The following is a 24734-nucleotide window of genomic DNA, read 5'->3' as shown; positions in this document are numbered from 1 at the left end:
TGGGAATTCTCGAAAATTTCTCCATCTAAACTAACAGTAATTGATTTTTTTGCTTTATATTCAATCTATCAAAGGTTTCATAGGAACACTGTACTTTCAGGTAGCAGGGGAAGCCTGAAAGGGTTTGTTTCTGGGCTTTCTGTTGTTGAGTGTTTCTATGCCAACACCATACCGTTTTAATTACTATAGCTTTATAATATAGTTGGAGGTCAAGGAGTATGATGCCTCTAGCTTTGTTCTTTCTCAAGATTGCTTTGGCTGTTCGGGGACTTTTGTGGTTCCATACAGATTTTGGGATTGTTTGTTTCTGTGAAAGATGCCATTGGATTTTTGATAGAGATCGCATTGACTCTGTAGTTTGTTCTGGGAAGTGTGGACATTTTAACAATACTTGCAGTCCCTAAGCATGGAATGGCTTCTGTATCTTCAGTTCCTTTCCTAAATACCATATAGTTTTCACTGTATGGATCTTTCACCTCCTTGGTTAAATTTATTTGTAGGTATTTTATTCTCTTTGAAGCACCTGTAAATGGGTTTTATCTAATAGCTATTGGTGTATAGAAATGCAACAGATTTTTGTATGTTGACTTTGTATCCTACAATTTTGCTGAACTTTTAGTTCTCAGTTTTTTTGGTGGAGTCTTAAGGATTTTCTCTACGTACCACGACATTGGCAAATAATAATGGTAGGCTAAATTCCCTTTCCTTAAAGAAAAGAGCCACAGCTGGTTTGAGTATAATGTTTAATATAAGGTACAGTGGGTTGGCAGAGTTGGTGCAAAACCAAGAGATTTGGTTCTAGTCGATGAGTTAACAGCCTAGGTACCTGAACCGATACTGGCCCTGCTGCCTCCCGTCCTCCAAGGCTGCACGGCGCCAGCCAGAAGCCCTAAGACAGAGGTTCTCTCCACATCTTCCAAGTAGTGGCTAAGCGTTCTGGTTCCCAGAGTGCATCAAGAGACTGGCCCTGGTCATCGCAGCAGGTGTGATTTTCGGGCCAGACTTGAGAAGTGGGGGCAGAACTGGACTTGGGGGTCTGGGTCACCGTATGCTTATGACATGCACTAGTCCCAGAGGCTCTTGGCTTGAATGGTTAGCCCGTCTTCCTTCCCACCCACATGTTTGCCCTCCCTGACTGTTCATGGTAGGGAAGAAGGTGGCTGTCCGCTTGAGGAGAAAAGGTCTTTCCAGAAGCTGTATTTGGCATAAGTGAAGGCCACTGCTAGTGCTGCTAGTGGCCAGGCACAGGTACAGAAAGCCCTGAGGCGGAGGGACAAAGGAGGATAACGTGCAGGCAGAGCGGGAAACAGCCAGCTCAGGTCTCTGCCCCAGGAGCCCAGAAGGATCAAGGCCATGCAGTAAAGGGTGACATGGTCCTCCTCTTTGGTCAAGCAAAGGCCCCAGCATGGGCCTGGGAGGTGAGAGGGCTGAGGGGCACAGGCTCTGCCCTCGGGCCCTAGCTTTAGGCTCATCACATCAAGGTGGTGATGCAGTGAGGGGCAAGGCATGGAAACTGTGGTCAGGCTGGGAATCTTTGGCTCTTAGGAGCCGCCCTTTTCCTTGTCATCCATGAGGTCATACCTGGGGAAGAAGCAGAGAAGGCTCAGGTAGAAAGGGGACTTGTGTCCTCCAAGAAATGAAGCATGAGCCAAGGGCTCTTAGACTGCAGAGAATCAGTGGTTCTTACCTCAGAAGGCATGCTCTTCTCCCTGCCCAGGACTGGGATTTCTCTGGCTTATACAGCCAGGCCCACCCCCAGCCCATTGGGTACTTACCACTGGGCCGCTCCCTGGGAAAGGTCTATCTCAGCAAGGTCCAGCTGCACCTGCATTGGAGGAGGTGTGTGTGGGGGTGCGGATGTTACTTTGAGATCTCCAAAGACCACGTCCCATAGTTCCACACTCCTGCTCCAAACCAGTGCCGTGGGGATCAGGTCACATGTATAGTAGTGTCACCTGCGGTGCTTCCTCCCCAGGGCCCTGAGGGAGGATGGCCTTGCTCCCAGCAGCTTCCAAGCCTTACCTTCGCCTGGCTCACCCTCACCCTCTTACCTTCCCTAGCAGCTCACGCTCCCTTGACATGAAGGAGGAATTAGACTTCACAGAGACATCCAGCTTTCGCTTCAGGACCTCATCTAGGGGCAGTTCCCACTCAAATCTGGGGGGAGGGGAACGGCATTAGGGGAAGGGGTTCCTTCCTGAGCCGCCCTTCTCTCCACCTGAATGCCTACTGACTGACCGTTCATTGAATTCAGGGTTTAGGGTCCTCTTCTTCTGCGAGGTTTTCCGCTTGGTACCCCGGTTCTTGTCTGGCAGTAGCAACAGTGACACGTAGGGGTCGGGGGCTTCCCGTCCATTCTGTCGAAGGGCCCTGCACAGGAAGCTGAAGGTAAGAAGGCAGCCCAAGGGGAGGAGGACCAGGGGGGCAGGAGGGGAGGGCGGACAGGGTCTCACCGGCAGCTGTGAACAATGCTGACCAGCTTTCGCTCTTCGCTGTAGTACCAGACGGTCAGTCGCACCTGGCCTAGGGGCCCAGCTGGAGCCTCCAGCGCACTGTGAGGAGAAACGGAGATAGTGCCCCGGGAGCCTTCGTACTCCTGAGCTCACATGGTCTTTCTGGCCTAGCCCCTCACCTGTCCCCATGTGTCAGGCGCTGCCGCAGCTCCGGGGCAGAGGAGGTGCTGTGAGGGAGTCCCCCCCAGAGCTCCGGTTCTTCACTCAGCGAGGAGGAGCTGTGGCTATGGCTGTGTGCTTCCACGCCCGAATGCTGGGACACCAGGATCTGGGGAGGCAAGAGAGCTGCGAGCTGGGCCGAATCTAGCTCAGCTCCCTGACTACGAGAACAGAGCCCCCGGTCTCTGTCCCCGCCTTGGCCCATCACCTCCTGCTACTCACCCCCAGCTGTGCTCTCAATAGCACCTGCCCTTGACCATTGTTAAGTGTAAACCAACGGTCCAGGCAGAGCTGGTCAGCTCCGAGTAGCTCCGAGAGGGGCAGGGAGAACGAGCCCAGTGTGCCTGTCCCTTCACCCCGGACCTGTGGAATCAAGAGGCAAATGATTTAACCCTGGTGTTCTAGGTTCAAACACTTGGGTGGTTTTGGAGAGAGATTCCACTTTGTGATGGCCACATGGCAGCCATGTTGCTGGCCCCACTTCCCTTCCTTTCCTAGCCAGACTAGACTGTGGCCTCTCTATTTCCTGAACTTTCACAAATTACACCCCAGGGCCATAGCTGCTGCACAGCGTGGAGAAAAAGAACAGCAAAAATGGAATTACAGGGTTCCTGCCCACCTAACCCCCATTTCCACACTCCAGATGTAATGACCCGCAAACCCTTCCTGTCTTCTGAGTTCCAGAATAATTCTAGCTAATATGCCTAGATCTCTCTTATCACTGTTTGCCAGCTTTTGTATCTCCTGATTCCCTGCGGTGCAAGGTAAGGAATGGAGCTCATTGACTTATCTTCTCTACCTCTGCTAGTGTTGTTAACAGTTAGACTATTTTAAGGTCTCTTGATTTCTGTTCATGTAATTCTCAACTTATTACCTTATCAACTTTAGAGGCTCTTTGACTCACACTCCAGAAGAGGAAAAGCACCCCTGTATTACCTCTACCACCCTCTCCCTGCTCCCATACCTCTTTACCTTTGTTCGCCCTTGAACCCCCTGAAATCTAGTTTCTACTCCGTGCTTGCCACTAAAGTTGCTCTACTCTGTTACCTCAACGTCAGTCATTCTCAGTCATCTCATTTCATTCTCTCGGTAACATCTGGCCACTTCCCATCTTTTCAGACACTCTTCTTTGGCTTCCATACCCCCTTCTCTCCTGGCAAACACCCCATTGCCCCTGTTACACCTCAGGCCCTTTGCAGGGCTCCTCTTCCTCTGTCTGCTCTGTCATTGCTGCCATGCTCAGCATGTCCCTCCTCTGTCTTCTCACTCTCCGTAGGCCCTCAGGGTGCTCCTGCACACCTGGGACTACAGGTGCTAGGTGTGCTTGGTGCTCACATGAAGGAGCGGTGAGAACCCCATAGTGGGCCACAGATCTGCCTTCTGGATAGCTGTTTCCCCTTGGATGATCTCAGAGGTCTCAAATTCAAGCACTCCTGCTTTGGCCATTCCCTGTGTTGACAATGGCTCCCTTCTCTGTCCCGCTGCCCCAGGCTAAAAATCCAGGAGTTCGTGTCTAGGCTGTTCTTTGTTCCTTCTCCCATGTCAAAATAACCACCACTAAATACCACTGCCCTTCGTCAGGTCTTGCTTCATAGCCTGTTAGCTGACCTCCCTGCCTCCAGCACCATCTTCCTTCAGTCCACCCTTCACCCTGCCATCAGCACGACCTTTGTAAAGTGCAAATCTGGGTATGTCACCCCTCACTCCTTCAAATATTCCCCTATGCCTTTAGGGTAAATCCACATTCTTAGCATAAGAGTCAAGAGCCCTTTTGATCCTGCTCCTGTCTGCCTCTGTGATCTACAGTTTGCCTTCTTGGTCCTCATTCCCTTCTCAGCCTGAGACTATTCCTTCTCTTCTTGGTCACATCCTGTTTCCCCTTAAGCTCAGGGGTCATCTAGGGCTACCGCTACTACTACCTCCACCTTTTCCTCTCATCTGAGGTAGAAGCCCTCTTCCCCACAGTGTCTTCTACCTCAGCAGTTTGTCAGTCTGGAAGTTTTCCTTGGTTACTCTCCTCAAAGGGAGTGTGAGCTGCGTAAAGATAGGAACTAAATCTTTTCTCCCTATGCCTGGTTCAGTGACTTGCCCGCAGTGGCAAAATGTTCACAGAATGAATTTATGGTACCTGCAGCTCCAGGCTCTCGGTGTGTGGTCTCTTGATGAGAAAGGAGGCAGTCTCATCCCAGATAGGGGCTGAGGTTTGGGCAATTGTCTGGTGGAGATGAGGGGTTAAGGTCAGTGCTTGGAACGTTCTCCTCTGCGTTTCTCAGCCCTCCCAAACAGCCCTGCAGCATTTCCTAATACCTTCGTCTTATGAGAAGTGTCTCCGACAGTGAGAGTAGCGTAAGCGCTGGGAGGCTTGGTCCCTTTCCGGAGCTGGAGAGAGAACAGTGCATTGACTATTAAATACGGTCTTGAGCTGAGAGACCTAGTGAGGCAGCTCTCCTGCTCCCCTCCCAGATCACATCCCCATGGTCACTTGACAGCCACTACTCTCCTGGCCTTCAACAGACCATTCTTCCCACCCCAGCACCACCCTGGGAAGGAGGAATTTGGAATTTATTATTCCAAATATCTCCTGGAGCATCCAAACCTGAGGGAGGCGGAGGAAGGACCAGGGAGCTATGGGGTGCAGGGAGCGGCTCTCACCGGCAGCTCGTCCGCCCGCTCCAGATACACAGACAGCAGGGCCGCCGCCAGCTCTGCGCTCTTCTGCGTCTGGATCAGACTGTTCACCTGCAGCACCTGAGGGAGGACACGCGGGCTGGGGGACCCGTTTTGGATGCGCCGTGTCCCGGCCACGCCTGGGAGACGGATGGGAACGTTCGCCACGACCCACCCGGAGTCCTGTCCCTACCTCCTCTAACTCGGCAGCCGTGGGCTGGGGTGTCAGACGTTCCAGACGCAAGTGCAGGCGGCCAGAGGGCACGTCCTCCAGGGCCAGCCACTGTGGGCATAGGCAGGCTTAAGCCTTGGGGATGGGGGACAGAGGGACTAGGAGATTGAGACATGGGTCAAGATAGGAGGGATTATGGCTTGTAATTCCTTGCTCACCTCATCGAGGAAGCCTGTGTTCAGGACTGCGGTGAGACTCACTTTGCACCTAGAGAAGAGAAAAATTAAAACAAGAGGCCAGTGGCCACAGCCAAGTGTCCATCTCCTCAAAACCTTTGTCTTCCCCTCCGGACTCCTCTATCCTCTCACCTGCCCAGAAAGTCATCCTTGTCCAGGTCCTTGTCAAAAACTTCAATGTCTAGCTCTTGGCCTGGAATTGACGTAACAATCACCTAGAGGGAGAAAACAGTGCGAAGTCGGATTCTTTTTCTTCTTCAAATGACTGGGAACCTCACCCTCAACCACCTGAACCCCAGTGGGCTTTCAGACCACTCTCAGAGCTAGAGGGAAGAAGGAGAAGGGACTTGGAGGAGTCCTGGCTGTGCAGTTCTGACCTCAAAAACCTCATTCCAGCGGGGATTGAGATCTTCCCGAACAACACGGCTCCGGAAGCTTCGTCCTGCCAGCTTTAGTTTGACATAGGGGTCTGACTTGCCCTTCACCAGTCCCCCCAGGAAACGGTCTTTGGCGATCAGATCCTGGGCCTCTAATACATGGATCCGAAGCACATTCTGCAAAAGGGACAGACAGAGGCACCAGACGGTAGGTAGAGAGAGACCTATTAAAACCAGCCCGAAACAGGCTTTTGCACATGCTTAGGCAACAGATCCTACTTCGTCCTTTCTAGATCTAGACTCACCTCCATCCCAAAGTGACTCTCAGGAGTGGTGTGAGAAGGTCGAGGTGGGACATCCACGCTGCTGCCTGTCTGGGGGCTCTCATCCAGGTCCCAAGCCCCAGGAGTTCCAGGCACAGTGGGAAAGTGCACTTCTGATGAATCCAAGTACAAGATCTAGGGAGAGTGGTGTATTGTCCAATCAAAGAAGTGCAGCTAGCACCAGCAGGCAAGGGATGTGGGGTTGGGGGCAGAGCAAAGGCTGGGACAGGAGAAACCGGTCCATGCCTTGGCTGGGCTCATCTCTAGAGGGTTCCTGCCACACTCATCCTACTCATTTCTTCCCTAGTCTGGTCAACAGATGTTTTTGTGTGCCTGCTAGATGCTTCCACATACACTAGCTCATTAGATCTTAGAAGATTCCTCTTCTTTATTCTTCATACCAAGGAATCTATAAGGCCCCTCACCACCTCCAGCATTTTCTCTGTCTCCATACCCTCATAACCAATTTCATGTAGAGCCTGGAGTTTGAGCCAGAGCTGCTGAGCTGGAACCACTGGTCCAAGGTGAGTTCGGGGGCAGTCAGCAAGCGAGCCAGAGGCAGGGTCAGTGCCCCTAATGTCAGAGCCCTGGAGTCGTCCTTCACCTAGAGGCACAGGAAGAGGGGAAGTAGTGAAGTGGAAAACAGGGTCATACTCAATAATTTCAATGAGGCATTATTTGCCATAAAAATCACTCATTTTAAGTATACAACTCTCAGTTATAAAGAATGAATCTAGGGCACATGGGTCACTCAGTTGGTTAAGTGTCTGCCTTCTGCTCAGGTCCTGGGATCAAGTCTCACGTGCGGCTCCTTGCTCAGTGAGGAGTCTGCTTCTCCCTATTTGCCACTCCCCCCTCCACTCTTGCTCTTATTCTCTCTAAATAAAATCTTTTTTAAAAATTTTATTTAAGGGACGCCTGGGTGGCTCAGTTGGTTAAGCAGCTGCCTTCGGCTCAGGTCATGATCCCAGCGTCCTGGGATCGAGTCCCACATCGGGCTCCTTGCTCAGCGGGGAGCCTGCTTCTCCCTCTGCCTCTGCCTGCCATTCTCTCTGCCTGTGCCCGCTCTCTCCCCCTCTCTCTCTCTGATAAATAAATAAAATCTTTTAAAAAAAAAATTTTATTTAAGAGATTTTATTTATTTGACAGAGATCACAAGTAAGCAGAGAGGCAAGTGGGGGTGGGGGAGCAGGCTCCCTAAAATCTTTTTTAAAAAAGCTTATTAAGTAATCTCCATACCTGACATAGGGCTTGAACTCCTATCCTCAAGATCAAGAGTTGCACGCTCTTCAACTGAGCCAGCCAGGCACTCCTATAAAGAATGATTCTAGGGGTGCCTGGGTGGCTCAGTGGGCTAAGCTTCTGCCTTCGGCTCAGGTCATGATCCCAGGGTCCTGGGATCAAGCCCTGCATCGGGCTCTCTGCTTGATGGGGAACCTGCTTCCTCCTCTCTCTCTGCCTGCCTCTCTGCCTGCCTCTCTGCCTACTTGTGATCTATGTCAAATAAATACATAAAATCGTAAGGAAAACAAAATGATTGTAGAGTGGTGCCTGAGTAGCTGTCGGTTGACCTACTCTTTGTTTTGGCTCTGGTCACAACCTCAGGGTCCTGGGATCAAGCCCTGCACCAGGCTCTGCACTCAGCGGGGAGTTTCATTGAGGTTCTCTCTCTCCCTCTGCCTCTCCCCCCATTTGCATACGCACACACTCCAAAATAAAATCTTAAAAAATAATGATTCTGGGGCGCCTGCGTGGCTCAAACATTAAGCATCTGCCTTCAGCTCAGGTCATGATCACAGGATCCTGGGATCCAGCCCCACATCGGGCCCCCTACTCTGCCAGAAGCCCGCTTCTCCTTCTCCTACTCCCCCTGCTTATGTTCCCTCTCTTGCTGTGTCTCTATCAAATAAATAAAATCCTTAAAAAAAAAAATGATTCTAGGGAGATCACTGGGGAAGAGCAGGGAGCATGGAGATGGAGAGTCTAGGTAGACAGACTGGAATATAATCAAAGGGGAGAGAGAGGGACTTGATGCAGACCTGGGAAGGCAGAACAGGGTATTTAGAAGAGGCTCAGTAGGTGATTATCTCACCTGTACATCGAGCTCCTGGCTTCGAGGGTCTTGTAGGAAAAACCGGAAAGCCTCCTCCCACACCGGGCTATTGGTACAGTAGACAGCCTGGAGGGGCACAGGATGGGAGTAAGGATATGTGCCGCAGTACCAGTCCTGTTTCTCCAGAAAGCCTTACCCTCTGCAGGCAGCCCAAAGGGGAGACGCCCTCCTAAGACAGAACAGCCCTCCCAACCAGATGTGCATGCGTACATGCACACAAAATCTCCCACAATGCCGTCCTGGCCCTCACCTTGCTCTCCTGGGTCATATCCTGAATTGACAGTTGTACCATGGGGTTGGGTTCCTTGTTCGCCTTCTTCAGCTGTGGGAGTAGAATTCAGAAGTCACCATCTTGGGTATTTTTGGTTTTGTCTCAGTGAAGGAAGGTAGGCTCTCAATCTTTTCCAAGGTGGCTGTGATCCCCTCCTTGGAACCCTTGTGTTACATGCTGCTGCTTCTGCAGCTGAGTGGGGCGGGGGCAAGAGCTGGGCTGGGAAAGCTACATCCAGAGCTTCCTGTTCAGTTGCCCTTAGAATCCACACTCACAGGGAGATCCTGGGCCCGATCCAGATAGACAACTAAGATGGCAGCCGATGGGGGCTCTGGGCGGGAGGAGACTCCTCGATTCCACTGCAGAACCTGGAGGGAAGGGGGGGGTGGGAGTAGTCAGACCTTTGCCCTCATGTCACCTGTATTTCCAGCTTCCTGTTTCCCATGTTGGTTACCTGCTCTAGTTTTTCTGCATTTGGCAAAAGTGACAGCCATTCTAGCTTTAAGTGAACTTGGCCTTGCCCACCTTGCAGAGGAAACCACTGGAAGGAGAAGCAGAAGAAAGTGAGGTCTAGCAGATCAGATATTCACACAACCCTTTCCCCACCAATGTAGCAACTCCTGTCACCCCAGTAGGTGAGGCCACCCTCTTCCTCTGCTCTCAACTTACATCGTCCAGTACTCCAGCCTGTAGCACCTTCCCCACGTCCAGCTTCATCCTGGAGGGGGCAGGGAGGGGTGACAATGAGTAGAGAAAAAGGAGAGAGTGGAAATTAGGAGCATGTCATTGGCCTTCCACTCACCCACCTAGAAATAAATGGCGACTCTCACACTCCCTTCTTATAATCTATAGATACTTATGTGTGTGTTCAGGTGCGTGTGTGGTAGAGGCAAAGAGGTGGGGAAGTTGGGAAGGAAAATGATACACAGTTCTCGGGCCTGGAAAAGCATTATAATGACCTCTGCAACCCTGGTAGCACTGAAGCTTTAGAATCCTAACACACACAATCTCACCTGCCCAGAAAGTCATCTTTGTCTGGATCCTTGTCAAACACCTCCACCTCAATCTCCTGCCCTGGAACCTCGTGTACCATCACCTGAAGCACACACAGGGAGAAAGGTCTCACCAGCTACACTGTGAGGATCATCTGATGAGCATCTTCTCTCACGGCCCCCAGGACACCCCCACCCCCATCTGACAGCCCCACTCCTCAGCTCTCCTACCTCGTAAGTTTCTCCCCACTGGGGGTTGAGGTCCTCATCAATGACTCGACTGCAGAACGCCTGGGTGCCCACTCGCACCAATGCATAGGGGTCTGACTTGCCCTCAATCAGGCCCTTCACATATTTGTCCTTGGAGCCCAGACCTCGGGCAGCCAGCAGGTGAATCCGAATAATGCCCTGTGCAGAGGAATCAGATCATGAGAAACCAAGGACCCAGCACGAGGTTCCTCAGAGGACGATCTGTCAGATGGGGGAGAGGCCATACCCTGGGCAGAGGGGAACGCAACTGGGCCACATCATGAAGGTCAGGCACGAGGGGCACCAATAATCGGTTGGGCAACACAAGGAAGGCAGCGATGGAATCCATGATCATGGTGTCAGAGAGGGAGCTGGATGAGGGAGCAGAAAAGGAGGTGAGTGTGGCTCCAACTTCCAATATACCCCCAGCCCCAGCTGTTTCCCACAACTAAGAGATGCCTAAAGCTAGAGGGACATCCTTTCTTGAAAATCGTTTTTTGGGTGTCTGGGTGGCTCAGTGGTTAAGCCTCTGCCTTTGGCTCAGGTCATGATCCCAGGGTCCTGGGATCAAGCCCTGCATCAGGCTCCCTGCTCAGAGGGAAGCCTGCTTCTCCCTCTCCCACTTCTCCTGCTTGTGTTCCCTCTCTTGGTGTGTCTCTGTCAAATAAATAAATGAAATCTTAAGAAAAAAAATAGCTTTTTGCTACTCTTTTATCCCAATTCCTCACCTACTGCTCTGAACCTTCACTGCCATCTCAGCTCTTCTTTTTCTGTTTACCCCTACGTAGAAGCCTGCAGCCCTCTTCACTCTACCCTGCTTGCTCCCCCACAGGAGAAAATCACAGTATGGAGCTTCTCAGGGGTATTTGTCATCTCTCCAGCTAGGATGATCAAGGCTCCTGGAGGGTACTGGCTGCATCTTTTACTGTTTTTTGTTGTTTTTAATATTTTACTTATTTATTTGACAGAGAGAGAGAGAGAGAGACAGCGAGAGAGGGACCACAAGCAGGGGGAGTGGGAGAGGGAGAAGCAGGCTTCCTGAGGAGCAGGCAACTCGATAAGGAGCTGGATCCCAGGACCCTGGGATCATGACCTGAGCTGAAGGCAGATGCTTAACGACTGAGCTACCCGGGCACCCCTCTTTTACTGTTTTGTATCCCGAAAACCTGAAGCCCAGGGCTGGAACATTTAGGTGCTCAATAAATCCGGGTGCCTGGGTGGCTCAGTGGGTTAAGCCTCTGCCTTCGGCTCAGATCATGATCTCAGGGTCCTGGGATCGGGCTCTCTGCTCAGCAGGGAGCCCCCTTCCCTCTCTCTCTCTCTGCCTGTCTCTCTGTGTACTTGTGATCTCTCTCTGTCAAATAAAATCTTAAAAATAAATAAATAAATAAATAAATAAATAAATAAATAAAAATAAATCCTTGACACCTGAGTCCTGGGATATCCAGCAGATTGGTCATCCCCGTCCAGTTGATATCTAAGGTCTGGAAGGAAAGAGCAGCAGGGTCAGGAAAGAGCACCTGGTGGCATGGTCACACCCATCCAACAGTTGCCAGACCCCTCAGGCTTTCCTCCCCCAAGCCCCAGAACTGGCCACCCTCTCCCTCCCAATCTTCCCTGGTTTCCCTGCTCCCCCATGACCCTCAATGTTTTCCCTTACCGGGCGTCGGATGAAGAACATCGACACAGCTCCCACGATAGGAAGGTCCCCCATGAGAGGCTCAAGAATCACCCGTAAAACACCATGTAGCTGGGGCAAGAGGAGAAGAACAGACCATTTCTCCAAAAAACGCCTTTTTTTTTTTTTAAAGACTTTATTTACTTGACAGAGATCACAAGTAGGCAGAGAGGCAGGCAGAGCGAGAGGAGGAAGCAGGCTCCCCACCAAGCAGAGAGCCCAATGCGGGGCTCGATCCCAGGACCCTGGGATCCGACCTGAGCCGAAGGCAGAGGCTTTAACCCACTGAACCACCCAGGCGCCCCCAAAACGCCTTCTTTTGGTCCCAAACTTTCCCAGCCTTGGTTTTTCCAAACCTCCCACTTCCCCATATCTGATGAAATTCAGGGCAAAGGCTCCCTATTATGGGGACCCCTGACATCTGCCCCACCTGCATGCCTTTGACTCCTGCTTTGCAGAAATATTTCTTCACTTCCACGTCAATCTGCACATCACCTACATAGCTGGCAGTTGATAAGGAAGAGAACAAAGAGGGTTGGTACCGGGCTGAAATGGGGGAAGGGGGAACAAAGCTGTCAGAGTGACCAGGATCCTGCTGAAGAGGGGGCTGGAAGAATGAGCGGTATTACCTGATGTTCAAATCCAACAGGATCTGTTCTTTGCTCCGACCAGGGTGAACTTTGACGCCTACGATGCGCAATGGCTGAGGAGAGATGAATTCTTAACAGAGAGAAAAGAGGGAAAGGGAGGAGTATCTCAGCCTCTTCTGGGCCCCCCACCTTGCCTGCCCTGTCTCCTTCCTCCCATTACTTTCTTTTCTACACACATACCTTTTCACCCAGTTCCACTCGTGTAAATGTAAATGTTTGCAAGTGGGTGTTAGAGCCTCGAACAGCTGGGGCCACAGTTTCAGCCAAAAGCTTCTCCATGTACTGGCCCAGGAAGGGCCAGACCTGGGCCACAATCTGGAAGAAGAGGGAACCTGTCACAGGAGAGCCTAATCTTCCCCCCCTAAAGACAAGTTCCTTCAGAATCCTTCCCACAGAGAGCACTGGGGCTAGACCTGAAGTGTGGCAGGGTCTGCCTAGAGAAACAAACCCCATTCCCCACTCAAGAAAAAGCCAGTGCTCACCTTATTTAGCCACTCAGCCTTTTCCACATCCGGAAAGCTGACCTAGAGGTGAGGAATGGAGAGGGAGAGATGAGCACACCTTCCACCTGTGGTTTCCTACCGAGATGCTGGGCCGCATGCCCACAGAGAAAACAAAAGCTGTGGCAGGACCTCCCCACACGCAGGGTTCAGTGTGAAGGGGCTGGGATGTCCAGAACATTCACTGCTCCACAGACAGGGTTTAGGGGCACGGAGTTCTGATGAGGGGCCCTGACGGGGTGTGGGCCACACAAGGTTGCTTTGTGGACAGCTGGGGGATGTGAAGTGATGACAGCTGCTGGAGCAGAGGGGGAGGGAAGGAGAAGGGCACATTCTTTCTGGAGGGGGAGGTCCTGACAAGTAAGTTTAAGGAGGAAATCCTGGGATTTGGAGAAGTCTTGGCTTCTTTTTGCAGCCTTCCCACCTCACCTCGAACTAGAGCTTCTACACCCAGAAGGTGAAGAGGGGAAGCAGCTCCTAGAGTTAGGGAGGGGCCAGCAGAGTCATTTAGGCCCTAGCTGGTTTTTGTTTTTGTTTTTTTCCTCCTTCTTTTTATCAGTATGACTCCTTTTATGGGAAAGAAGGACACCTGTGCTTTGTATTGGGGAGGAAGAGGGATAGTTGTTTCAGAAAGAAGACGGCTTTCTATGACGAAGAGTAGGAGGAACAAAGACAGTTGCTGCCTGGGCTGCATGTCCCCTGGGACTTCCCCCCCCTTTCCCCTCTCCAGCCGCGGGCCTGCGCCCATGGCCCTATCTGCCAAGTGTCAACTTTGATTCTTCTCTTCTGCCATTCTCCCCCTAAACTGGCACCTCTGCTGGGAAGGGCAGCAAAGCGGAGGCAGGGAGGGGCCGGGTAACGGGCTCTGCCCCCGCAGGGCCGAGAGAAGGAAGGAGGTGAGGGGGTGCAGACCTAGGGTCCGGGTCCCAACCGAGCAAGCGCAGCGCACAGTCCGGAAAAGGGTGGGGCCGACCAGGGCCGGTGGAGTGTGGGCTGCGGGCACTGCAGCAGTCTCACTACCCTCCCCCCGCACCCCCGCCCTTCATCCCGCAGCCGCCTCTGCTGTGCTGCGGCCCAACCGCCTGGGGCTGGAAGGCGAGGGCCGGGGGTCGGTCGGGGGCGGTGGCTCTCCTGAGCAGTGCTCCTGAGGTTGGGTGCCTGCGGGTCTCCAGGAATAAGAGCGGGAAAAGGGAGAACCTTATGGCCATAAATAGGAAAAAATAAAAAAAAAATAAAAGAAAAAGTCTCAAGGAAGACTGGAGAGACTAGAGAACCCTCTGAGCCGCAACAGGGATGTCCGGGAACAGAAGGCGCGAGCGGCACCAGAAGAGAGGAGCGCTCAAGGAGCATGGCTAGGAGGGAGAGCCACGGCTGAGGCCGATTCCCCAGATGTTCTTATTGCTTGCCTAGGAGCAGAGGAAGAAGTCCTGATTCTGTAGAAGGATCGGGATCTGGACGCGGGGAAAGGAGGGAGGGGGAAGAGTGGCTACTCTGTCCCAAGAGTGGCGCGTCCCAGCAGGGAGGTGGCTAGCGGAGCGAGAGGGGAGTCTCCCTCCCACGGTCCCAGGGTGGGGAGCTGCCTTTAGGGACAGGAAGAAGATCCCTAGAAACGGGGGACTAGTAGGGCGGCTATGTAGCACTGAGGGTGCTCGCTCACCCAGGCAGGTAGTTCTCGATGGCTCATATAAAGTGTTTTCGCCGTGAGCCGCTCCTCATCGTCCAGCAGCTGCCGCGCTGCTCGAAGGCTCCGTTCTTTCTCATCGCGGACCCGGCGCCAGCCCAGGTAGAGGGCGAGGCCGAAGAGCACGAAACCCACGCTGAGTCCCACTGCGCCGGCCAGGTACACCGGCACCAGCACCAGCAGCCGCCGCCCGAACGAAGACAGCAACGCCATGGCCTCACCCGCAGCGCCTGGGCGGGCAGGTTGGTTCCCAGAACCCAGGTCCGGCTTTGCGTGAGCAGCGGGGGGCTGGTCAGAAGGGTCGGAGGGAGTAGAGGGCTGGTCCACGAGGCTGGGACTGGAGCCGTCGGCAGGAGAGCGCTCCATGGTGCCACCGCTGGGAGGACCCGCCCGACCCACACCCTGCAGAGAGGTTGCTAGGTCTAGCGCCCAGCTGCCCCCTGCAAACAGTAAACCCCACGCTGGGGGAGGGGACCCTAAGCCACGCCCCCTTCATCTGACCGCTCGGGTTGGCCTTCGCTGCACAGACCAAGGTGGAGTCGAAAGATAGAAACCCTGCCCCTCTTCCGCCGGGAGCCGGTAGGGTTCGGGAGAGGCAGGACCTCCTTGATTAGACCGGCGGGCCAAGATGGGCGGTCTGGGACGGCGGGAAAGGTCGGAAAGAGGCTAAAGGACGGCATTTGATTGGTCAGAAAGAGAAGGAGGCGTGACGTACCGCTTAAGGAGAGGCGGACCAGGCACTCCCCCACGTGGGATTGGAGTGCCTGCGGTATGACGTCATGCGGAGCCGCGCCGCCAATGACTGTTTTACCCGGACTTGGGGTTACGAAGTGATGGGGTTGTGGAGGATCAAGATTTACTTTCACTCCATTCGCACGGTTTGGCAGGATTTGTCTGGAATTCCTATATGTTCATTTGTCAGTTTTCCCTAGTCTTTATACTCTTGAGTACATTACTTAGCCTTCAGTGTTTCCCTGGCTGTCCTTAAAAAGAAAAGGAAAACACCCTGTGTGGAATGAAAATGTTCGATGACCGACCCTGGCTATCTTGTCCCGTCCTCTACTTTGTGCAGTGCAAAGACAGCAGCTAGAAAAAAAAAACAAAAACTGGAAAATACGAGAATTACAGAGTTGAGATTATCCAGCCTTCAGGGAAGAGGATAGATAGATAGCATGACTAGGAAGTGAGGCTTTATTTTTATTTTTATTTTTTTTAGAACTCTCCAGGACGTAGTTATTTCTATCATAGAAGACAAATTAAATTGGCTTGGAAAAGGTGGGGGGAGGGGGGCGCCTCAGCTGCAACGGGTTTGATTACATTTTCCAAGAATTTTCTGACCCTGAGGAGCTGCTAGAACATTAAAATGAGAAAACAAGAGTAATGAGACAATTCTGTTTCTTATTTGCCTGAGTTAGAAGGAAAAGTTCGGAATACAGTCAGATGGAGAACTACTGCAATTCCATGTTGTGCTGTGTAAGTTTAAGAAGGGAGAAGTGCAGGTTATACTGATAACTACTGTTACTAGTTAACTGCACTTACCAGTGTTGTCCAGGGACTTAGAAACTAAACTGGAAGCCCAGGAGGGAAGAGTTGGTCATAAAACAATTATCTTTTAATGCACTCTGTGTGGGGCTTGTGTTTCTGTTTGGTGCAGCAGGGGAAGTAGGGTTGATTGGTGGAGAGTCCAGATCTGCAGCTGATAAATATCATCTGCTTCTGCAGGGCACAGATTTCATCAGACTGTTTCACTGTTCAAAACCTAGCCCTGATCAGCCGTACCCCCTTAATCTTAAATTTTCCCACTTCCCTTTTTCTACTTCCCTGAGGCTAACAGTATCTAGAGCGCTTCCTTCAGTGTGCAGAACTACATAGGGAACAGCTTTCTATCCTCTGTGTACATCTTCCCTGTTCTCAGAGGTAAGCAGGTGGGAAGGAGCTCATCGAGTTTGGAAGAGGTAAGGGTGACCTGCTCATCAACTGATGAAGCAGAACTACAGCAGGAAAATGAAGGAGCCTCCTTAGAGGGAAACCTCTCTGTAAACTTAAATGTGTCAAGTACTAGAGTAGAAGGAGCAGGTCGCTTCACTAGGGGTGGAGAGCACCACCAATGGGGTTTCCTTTCCAGGCTTCTCCACTTTCTCACCCCATCTCGATCATCAGACCCTTCTACTAAAGATGGTCTCTGGAAGACAAAAGCCCATCCTCAGGAAGAGCTCTTCCCAGCTGGGGCCCAGCAGCCACAGGATCAGCAGCTGCAATGCAGGGACCAGAAGTAAACAGGGTGGGTCCCTGCCCGGAGACAATTCTGCTGTCCAGGTGCCACCTGGTGGCGATAAGCAGTAAATAAGTAATGGGGGGGGGGAAGCATGGCCGTTATATTAGAGAAGTAAGTGAGGAAAACGCTGAAACTTCTGGATTTGCAATCTGCATCTGTATGGATGCAGACATCGTTTATATCCTAGGGGAAGCAGAGGGTTACACGTGGTAATCTAGTCTTTGCTCTCTCCTCAAGATGGAAGGGACGAGATTTGAGGAAATTTCCTCTATTATTCCTCAAAAGTTACTGCAAAGTAGTTCTATCGTTAGAATTTTCTGTCAAGTCTGGAGTCAAGACTCCTTGAGTAAACTCCTGGCTCCAAACCTTACTAGTTGCAGAATCCTGGGCAGCTGACTCTCAGTATGCCTGCTCTCTCCTCTACAAAACAGGTTCGAGAATACTACCCACTGTCGGTGAGACGATGCACGTGAAGTGTTAGCACAGTGCCTTGGCTTATATTATTAAGTACATAACTAGTCTTCTGGAACTCCGTTTATCTCTTGTGCAGCAAGACAGGAAATTTTGGGGAGGTCTTCAAATATTTGAAGATGTCTATTAGGTCTTCCCTCAGTCTTTTCCCTTTTTTCCCACTGCTACCTCACTGTTTTATCAATGGGCCTCTTTAAAAATTACATTTAGATCACAGAATATTTAGGAGTGGTGCTACTCAGGCATGGTAGAACCGCTCTATTTACAATGCATTACTCCAGTTATGTTACCCTTATGGAGCTCCTCAAGAGGTGCCTAGAATATAGCAGACTCTTAATATATATGAATCGCCTACTAGAAGGACTGAGAAGGACTTGTTTTTGTAATCAGCTGGAAGTACTGTGCTGTTTTCATGTGAATTACTGCTAATACAGTTCTCTGCATTTCTTCCTTGGGTGGGCTCAAGCAATTTTTTAGGGGGAGGGTGAATCCAAATGATCCAGACTGATCTCTTGGATTAATTCAGTGAATCCACGTTACAGCACTTTCAGGAGTACTTGGTACTTCCTTGTGTTACTGTTGATAATAGGGCTTCTTGTATTTTTACACAAGTTTTTCTTTCCTTTCTTTTTTTAAAAACAGAACATAGCTCTTGGGTATATCACTAGAGACTAGAGGACTAGAGGTTTCTCTAACAAAATGCACTAATCAACATTTACTAGGCATAGATGTTGAGTTTTGACTCCACCAAACTCGACTATTAACTGAGTCATGATTATTCTCTTATCCACAATGACTTAGGTGAGAAGCAGGACAGTAGCCCTGCCATCTGGGAACTGGCTTGGCATGACAGGGCTTCGGATCTGTTAGTGGCTGAGCTGGGGTCACTGCTGGGAAATGGTGTTCTCCTACTGGACACAATCTCACAAAACACCAATGTCACACAAAGGAACTCAGTGACTGTGATGAAGTGAAGCAAAAAGCAAGATCGTATTTCACAATTGTTTAAATACGAAATATGGTCAGTGTGCAAATCATGAAATAGCAACCATCCCCTTTTCCCAGCTAATGAGTGACTGCTGCTTTGTCACCAACTTCAGCTTCACTCTAGTCTGCCCTTCTTCTGGATAAGATAAAGATACCCAATCACAGGGGTGCCTGGGTGGCTCAGTGGGTTAAAGCCTCTGCCTTCGGCTCAGGTGGTGATTCCAGGGTCATGCCCCGCATCGGGCTCTCTGCTCAGCAGGGAACCTGCTTCCTCCTCTCTCTCTGCCTGCCCCTCTGCCTACTTGTGATCTGTCAAATAAATAAATAAAATCCTTAAAAAAAAAAAAAAAGATACCCAATCACAGAAGTGTCCCTGCTTCCCTGATAGCACCCAATCCAGAGTGAAGCCCCACTCCCTTGAACCTTTCCCCAAATCACTCAACCAAAGTCCAAGTCCTCAAAGTCCTCTCTAATGGCCCCTTGCTAGGACACACCATGGATCCCATGTGCCATGCTTTCTCCACTACTCCAGTGAGCATTAACCCCAGCTTATTTGGCTATAGGTGTATTCCTGGTGGCCTTTAGCTGGTCTTATGTTAATAAAGAACATACAATGTCTACAGTTTCCCAACTACCTCTTTAGAGATACTCAGCAAAAAGAAAACAGTCAGGATTTGGCTGGGATGAACTCATGTTGGTATCTATGATCACATTTGTCTCTAAATGTTTATAAACCATCTCTTTTAATAATCCAGAATTGTGCCAAAAAAAAAATCAACATTAAGCTTATCAACGTGTGGTTTCTAAAGTCCACAAACAGTATTTCAGTATTTGACCACTTTTAGTCTTTAGGCCATTTTTCTTTTTTTATGACCAACCTTGACTTAGCCCACCATCTCCAACCCCAGGTGTAACCTGAGTGATCAACCAGACAAGAAAGCAAGAGGTAGCAGGAGATACAATGGGGGAAGCACAACTCAGGATCACTTTCTCTACCCCAAATCCACTGTCCCATCAGACACCTGAGTTGTTTCCCCTACATCAACCATGAGCTCAGGAGGAACTAAGGATTGGCTATGGGGGTCCCTGGCCTTACTGACTCTTAAAAATGGATTTAAAACCTCTGTGGTTCTTTTTGGAGGCAGCGGGAAGAGATGAACACCGAGGCTCGTGTCCCCAGAAGAACTTTCCTTTTCCTAGCACCTCCCAAGCCTTGAAGGCTTAAGGCATTGTAACTGAGGAAGGGATGGGGGATATTAACTGCCATCAACAACTCAGAGAGCAACTGCCACCTGCCCTACTGTTTGAATAAGGAAAGGATCTGTCAATACATAGCCCATTGCCATTTCCCAGCACAGCCACCCTCCTTAGTACCTGCCCCCCTAAATGACCCCAGGAGCCCTGGTTACTAAGGTATCCTGGGAGTAGTACATGCAGATAGAAACCAGAAACAGATGGGACTATTTTTAAACTAGACTGGGTGGCTCCAGTGTTTTTACCCCACAAAGCCCCATTTGGTCTTATTCTGGGTCTCTACCCTTCACCTGACCTCAGTCCAACCTTACCCAAACTATGTGAGGGTGGGGGGTCTTTATCCCATTTTGGCATGAGATCTATTTACCGCTCCTATCTTCCATACAGAATATCTAAGCAAGTTTTCACTGCCTCCATTTGTTAAAAATAATTCTTTTTTTATTTCTTTGGAAAGTGGTGGGCCCGGCCCTATGGATTTCCAGGCCAAGCCAAGGTAAGAAAAGCTCCCCTCGTCTCTGGGCTGGAGTACTATGGTCCCCACCTTCCCATGGGCCCAGGAACAGTTCCTGTATTGTCCAACTCCGCTAGGCCTCCAATTGTCTAAAGGCTCCGATCAGGCCTTCTCTCCTGGCCACCCGCTTCCCAATCTTTCCTGGCTTTCCCTCTAGGCAGGGTTTTTTGTTTTTTTGTTTTCTTACAAAGCCAGTGCTGAAACCTGTGCTATGCAGAAAAGAGGACAAGACCAGGATGTCCCCATCTTCCCATCAGGGGACATACAGCCCCTCGGTCAGTCCTTCCTCTCTGCTGGCTTCAGTTTGCACTCCTACGCAAGGCCCCCTCTGTGAGGCTTGAAGGAAGATGGACAAGAGGACCCTCATAAAAGGGAGGTGAGAGAAAACAGACCAGCCCAATCCCTTCTCAAAAAGCAAACTCCTTGTAGTCTCTCATCCTAGGGCTCACTTAAGTTCTTAAGTGAGCCCTTCAGACAGGGCCTGGGAGGGCTAGGCGAGCGGGTAAGGGCCCCTCGACCGCAGCCCTGGGAGGCTATACCCCGGGAGTGTCCATTAGCCCCCTCAGTGTGGCATGGCTGTGATACGCATGCTCTGGGAAGCGATGGGGTAAGTCACCATGGGAGTGGTGGTGTGGCTCATCGTGATTCCCGCCAAGGGCTGGGCCATCGATACAGCCACAGGGGCCACGGGAGCCACAGATACAGCCACGGGAGCCATGGAGACAGGTGGGGGTGCCATCCCCTGGGCAATTGTTTGAGCCAGAGCAGCCGACAATGGCGTGATCTCTGGGTTCAAGTGTGGGGGTGGGGGTGGTGGAGCAGCAGGAGGTGCAGCATTAGTTGGGGGAGCAGCTGGAGCTCCAGTGGGGGCCACCAGTTCTTGCTGGGATACAGGGCGAGGCTGTAGAGCCTGGCTGCTGAGAGTAGTGTGAGTCTGGGCAATGCCATGGTTAAAAGTGGCAACAGTGCCCACGGTGGGGGCCAGAGTCTGCTCCGTCGCTGGTGCAGTAGAGCTCAGGGTCATGACCTTGGCCTGATTGCGGAACTGGGCATTTTGTTCCAGCAGTACCTCATTGGTGGCCAGCAGGTTGCTGACCTGCTTCTTTAGCTCCTCCACCCGCTTCCTGAGCATGGCATTCTCCTCCTCCAGCAGCCTGCACTCCACGCCTCTCGGTGCAGCCAGACTATATTCATAGGATTCAAAATGGGGGCCATCTGGGGGGCAGCATCCACCTCGCCGGCGCTTGGGGCCTGGCTCGTGGTCCTCAAAGCCCCTGTCAGGGAGGTCGTAGATATCATAGAGGTCATGACGTCGTCCTGGGGGTACCGGGCCTGCTGAGCCACCGCCACCGCTGCCTCCTCCACCCCGAGCATCAAACTCAAAATCCCGTTGCAGGTGGCGGAACTTGCACTTGGCTCCTCTCTGGCAGTCACCCTTGAGAAAGTCACGGCAGATAGGGACCTCCTCCTTGCCATTGGGCAGGTCAGCCGGTGAAAGGCCCAGGCCCGCTGCCACTTTCTGCCTCAGCCGAGGGGGAAGCTCTCCTGTCTTCTTATAACCATCCTCATCCTCCTTGGAGCCATGGATGAATCGGCAGTTTGGGCGGCTACACTCCTTGTTCTGGAAGTCATGGCAGAAGATGAACTCATTTTTGCTCACCCCCAAGTTGGATACCTCACTCATGTCTGGATGACGATAGCGGCAACGCTTGCCTCGCTTGCACACATTCCTTAGGAAGTCTCTACAGATGGCATCTGAGCTGGCCCCGCCACTGCCTGCCCCTGCCCCACTGGCCTCCTCACTGCCACCGCCTCCAGGGCCTCCACTGCTGCTCCCAGTGCCGTTGGCATAGCTGTCCCGGTCAGGCATCCTGGTCCCCCCCAACTCAGGGCTTTCTTCTTTTTCTTGCCACCCTTGGTGACCACTAGGAAAGAGGAGAACCGTGTCAAACAGGAATCTTCCAGAGAGGCCACATTCTTCCCAGCTATAGAGCAGGCAGTCCAGCAAAAAGCAGGCCAGAGGGGCAATGGCTTTGGAGGTGGAAAATCTAAGGGATGAGAATTCTGGCTGGACTGGCTGGCTTGTCAGAAGTCCCGCCCAGGCCCTTGTGCACCTGGTCTGGTTCAGAATGATTCACACTAGCCTGGCTAATGGGGTGGGGAGGGAGGGAGCTGGGGTGAAGCCACCTCATCCCACCAATGATGTTAGGCCAAAGAGGGGGCAAGGAGAAAAGAGTGTTGGGTTTTATTTCCCCTTCCGAGCTGACCTTATTAAAGTTGAGGAAGTGAAATTAAAACTGCTGTCTCAGTGTCTCAATAGGTTAGGAGGAGACTGGGAAGTGGCCAAGATGGGTTGGTGAGCTTACTACGGCTCTGGATAATGGGGCACTGCAGACAAAACTTCTTTTAACCCCTCTTTTACATGAGGGCACTGTGAAGTATCAGATCTCTACACCCCAGGAAGTCCTAAGAGACTGGTGTCACCAGCTTGAGGGCAGTCCCTAAATCTATCATTTTTTAGTATTCCCTCCCAGCTCACCACTGTTCTCAATCCATGTGGTCACCCCCCTCTACTCCATTTCAGGGTAAGAGTTCTACAGCTGAAATCTCCGCTTCTAGACCCCCAAAGGACAAAACCATCTGCGGTAAGACCAAGGTGGGAGGAAGGAGTTAATTTCACAAGAACCAGTGACCTTTCTTTTCCATTCTACACACCCCTTTCATTCCCCATTAGATCCCACTGACATCAAACCACACCATTCCTCACCCCATAAAGATCCTCTTTATTTATAGACTCTATAAAAGCTTTTTAAGTCTCCTCTTTCCCAAGAGAGCTCTGGAATGTCAGTCCACTGCCCTGGTTCGAGCCCTCCCCTCTCCCCACCCCCAAAAAGACTAGGAGTCCCTGCCACCACGTGTCTGACCTCATAAGCCTTTCTAAGGCAGTGATCAGGCTCCCCCTGCTGTTCAAATAGGAAAACTTCATACTGTTTCCACTTGAGTATAAGGAAATCTTTACTGGTTTCTTTGGTCTTCATCTCCCCCCAATCACCTTTTCCATTGCCTTGACTTTGCCTTTAAACCTTCCTAAAATAAACCAACCAGATCAGAGACCAGGATTACAGGTAAATCTGTAAAAGAAGAGGGATCCTCTTCCTCCAAAAGGATGTAGTCCCCAAATCGAAACAACCAAGGAAAAAAGAAGGATATTAAGGAAGAATCAAACTTTTACTAAAAGTGAAAGGACCTGGTAAAAAAATAAATACCATCTCTCTGAGTCTGAACCATGCTGCAGCTCCCACCAGAGGCTGATAATCAGATATAATACTCCTCCCCACCCAACTCTCCCAGGATAGTTCAATACCTGAGGTAGCTCAGGTGAAGTCCGGGGCTCCTGTGGTTCTCCACCTCCACATCACTGCTGGGTTCTGAACAGGAATAAAAAACGAGAGACTTGGGTGGGAGAAGGGGTAAGAACAGAGAACTATAAGACGTTAAAATAAAGAAGTTTGACAAAATGGCAAGAGCTCTGAACACTTCCAAGGTTTCCTGCGAGTTCAAGCTGAACTTCACCTGTCAAAGGGAGAAGTTGTCAGTAAGAAGAATAAGACAGAACTAATCTGGAGAGCCTAGGAGAATGGGTTGGAAAACCAGCCCTGGGTGACCAAAGGGTGAGAGGTGCCCTGCCTCAAGATGAAGGAAGATGTGGGGATCAGAGCCCGGCCTAGGCTTGAAGTTAATTCACTACGAATGGGGAGCCGTGCAAGAGCAGCAACTGACAGTGCAATGGGATGGCTGATTAGACTTGGAGGCGGTGATTATGACGCTTCGCGACACCCCAGAGTTTGGGGGGAAAGTCCTAGGAGTTTCCCACAGCAAGTCTTCTAGTTTGCCAGGTTCTGTGCAGTGCGACCGGCGCTCAGCCGTGAACCAGACGAAGAAGACATTAAGGAAGCATAAGTGAAGCGGGAAGGGGGGACTCCAGGTGACATCAAGCTGCGGGGATGGGCAGGGCTGTGACGTCACGAAGCTGGCGTTTGCTCGCGAAGCAGGGTCAGTCAGAAAAAGGGTTCGGCCCTGGGGCGTGAGAAAGAAACAGCTCGGTCCTGGGGGGCCTTGTGTAGCCCGGTCGAGCCCAGCTGCTGGGCCGGCCCCGACTCCTCCCCTCCGGGCGCGGCCTCCACCTAAGTCTCCCGCCTCCCTCACCTGCCGCCGCCGCCGTAGTTGCTGCTGCCGCCTGCCGGTCCTGTAGCTTCGACAAAGAGCCGCCTACCCTATCGCCCTTCCGCTTCCTGCGGAAGAAATGACGCTCTAGCTACAGACCCGGAACTACTCTATGGTACGCAAAGTACTTGTGCGGCTAGCGACTAGCCGCAGGAAGTTCCCAGCAAGCTTTGCGTGTCACCATAGCAACCCAACCCAGCCGCACAGTAAGACCCCCAAAGCGGTAACTTAGTAACCGAGGTTCTGACAAGAGTTGGGGAGGGATCGTCGTTTGCCCCTAACTTGGTCGCGAACCAGGTTGAAACCCGTCCCCTTGCGTGTACTACCCTAATACGGGAAGGGCCACCCAGTTATGTAGCTTCGACAGCCGTGGGGCCGGTTGGCCAGGGCCGGATTCACAACCCGGCTGTAGCCCATGTGGCGGGACACTC

General features: G+C 51.5%; 2 protein-coding genes across 2 annotated transcripts; both read right to left on the bottom strand.

Annotated features, from left to right (window-relative positions):
* Window positions 1-726: 726 nt before the first annotated feature.
* ESYT1 (extended synaptotagmin 1) lies at window positions 727-18664 on the bottom strand. The gene is made up of 31 exons (XM_082741696.1): window positions 14558-18664; window positions 12883-12924; window positions 12581-12715; window positions 12380-12453; window positions 12181-12253; window positions 11733-11822; window positions 11501-11556; window positions 10320-10443; window positions 10055-10231; window positions 9845-9927; window positions 9501-9549; window positions 9286-9372; window positions 9107-9199; window positions 8811-8882; window positions 8540-8626; window positions 6902-7051; window positions 6430-6582; window positions 6125-6301; window positions 5880-5962; window positions 5730-5778; window positions 5533-5622; window positions 5325-5420; window positions 4980-5051; window positions 4801-4887; window positions 2895-3035; window positions 2633-2781; window positions 2454-2552; window positions 2239-2370; window positions 2052-2157; window positions 1776-1825; window positions 727-1581 (listed from the first exon to the last, which is right to left on the bottom strand). The coding sequence occupies exons 1-31, from the start codon at window positions 14945-14947 to the stop codon at window positions 1542-1544; spliced, it is 3306 nt and encodes a 1101-aa protein (XP_082597822.1). The 5' UTR covers window positions 14948-18664; the 3' UTR covers window positions 727-1541.
* A 323-nt stretch (window positions 18665-18987) lies between these two features.
* ZC3H10 (zinc finger CCCH-type containing 10) lies at window positions 18988-24385 on the bottom strand. Its single transcript, XM_082741751.1, has 3 exons — window positions 24286-24385; window positions 23444-23507; window positions 18988-22004 (listed from the first exon to the last, which is right to left on the bottom strand). Exon 3 carries the CDS (start codon window positions 21947-21949, stop codon window positions 20642-20644), a length of 1308 nt encoding a protein of 435 aa, XP_082597877.1. The 5' UTR covers window positions 21950-22004; window positions 23444-23507; window positions 24286-24385; the 3' UTR covers window positions 18988-20641.
* Window positions 24386-24734: the final 349 nt, after the last annotated feature.

This window comes from Mustela nivalis, assembly GCF_964662115.1.
Source record: "Mustela nivalis genome assembly, chromosome: 7".
In the NCBI taxonomy this organism is placed as follows: Eukaryota; Metazoa; Chordata; class Mammalia; order Carnivora; family Mustelidae; genus Mustela; species Mustela nivalis.
This window is presented reverse-complemented; position numbering and strand designations above follow the sequence as displayed.

Bases quoted from the DNA above. Each gene is read 5' to 3' on its own strand.
- ESYT1 (XM_082741696.1), bottom strand. From the start codon at position 14,947: ATGGAGCGCTCTCCTGCCGACGGCTCCAGTCCCAGCCTCGTGGACCAG. The intron at 5,052-5,324 runs GTGAGAGCCGCT...TTCTCTCTCCAG, and splicing joins AGCGGGCGGACGAGCTGCCG to CTCCGGAAAGGGACCAAGCC. The intron at 2,371-2,453 runs GTGAGACCCTGT...CTTCCTGTGCAG, and splicing joins AGCATTGTTCACAGCTGCCG to GGCCCTTCGACAGAATGGAC.
- ZC3H10 (XM_082741751.1), bottom strand. From the start codon at position 21,949: ATGCCTGACCGGGACAGCTATGCCAACGGCACTGGGAGCAGCAGTGGA.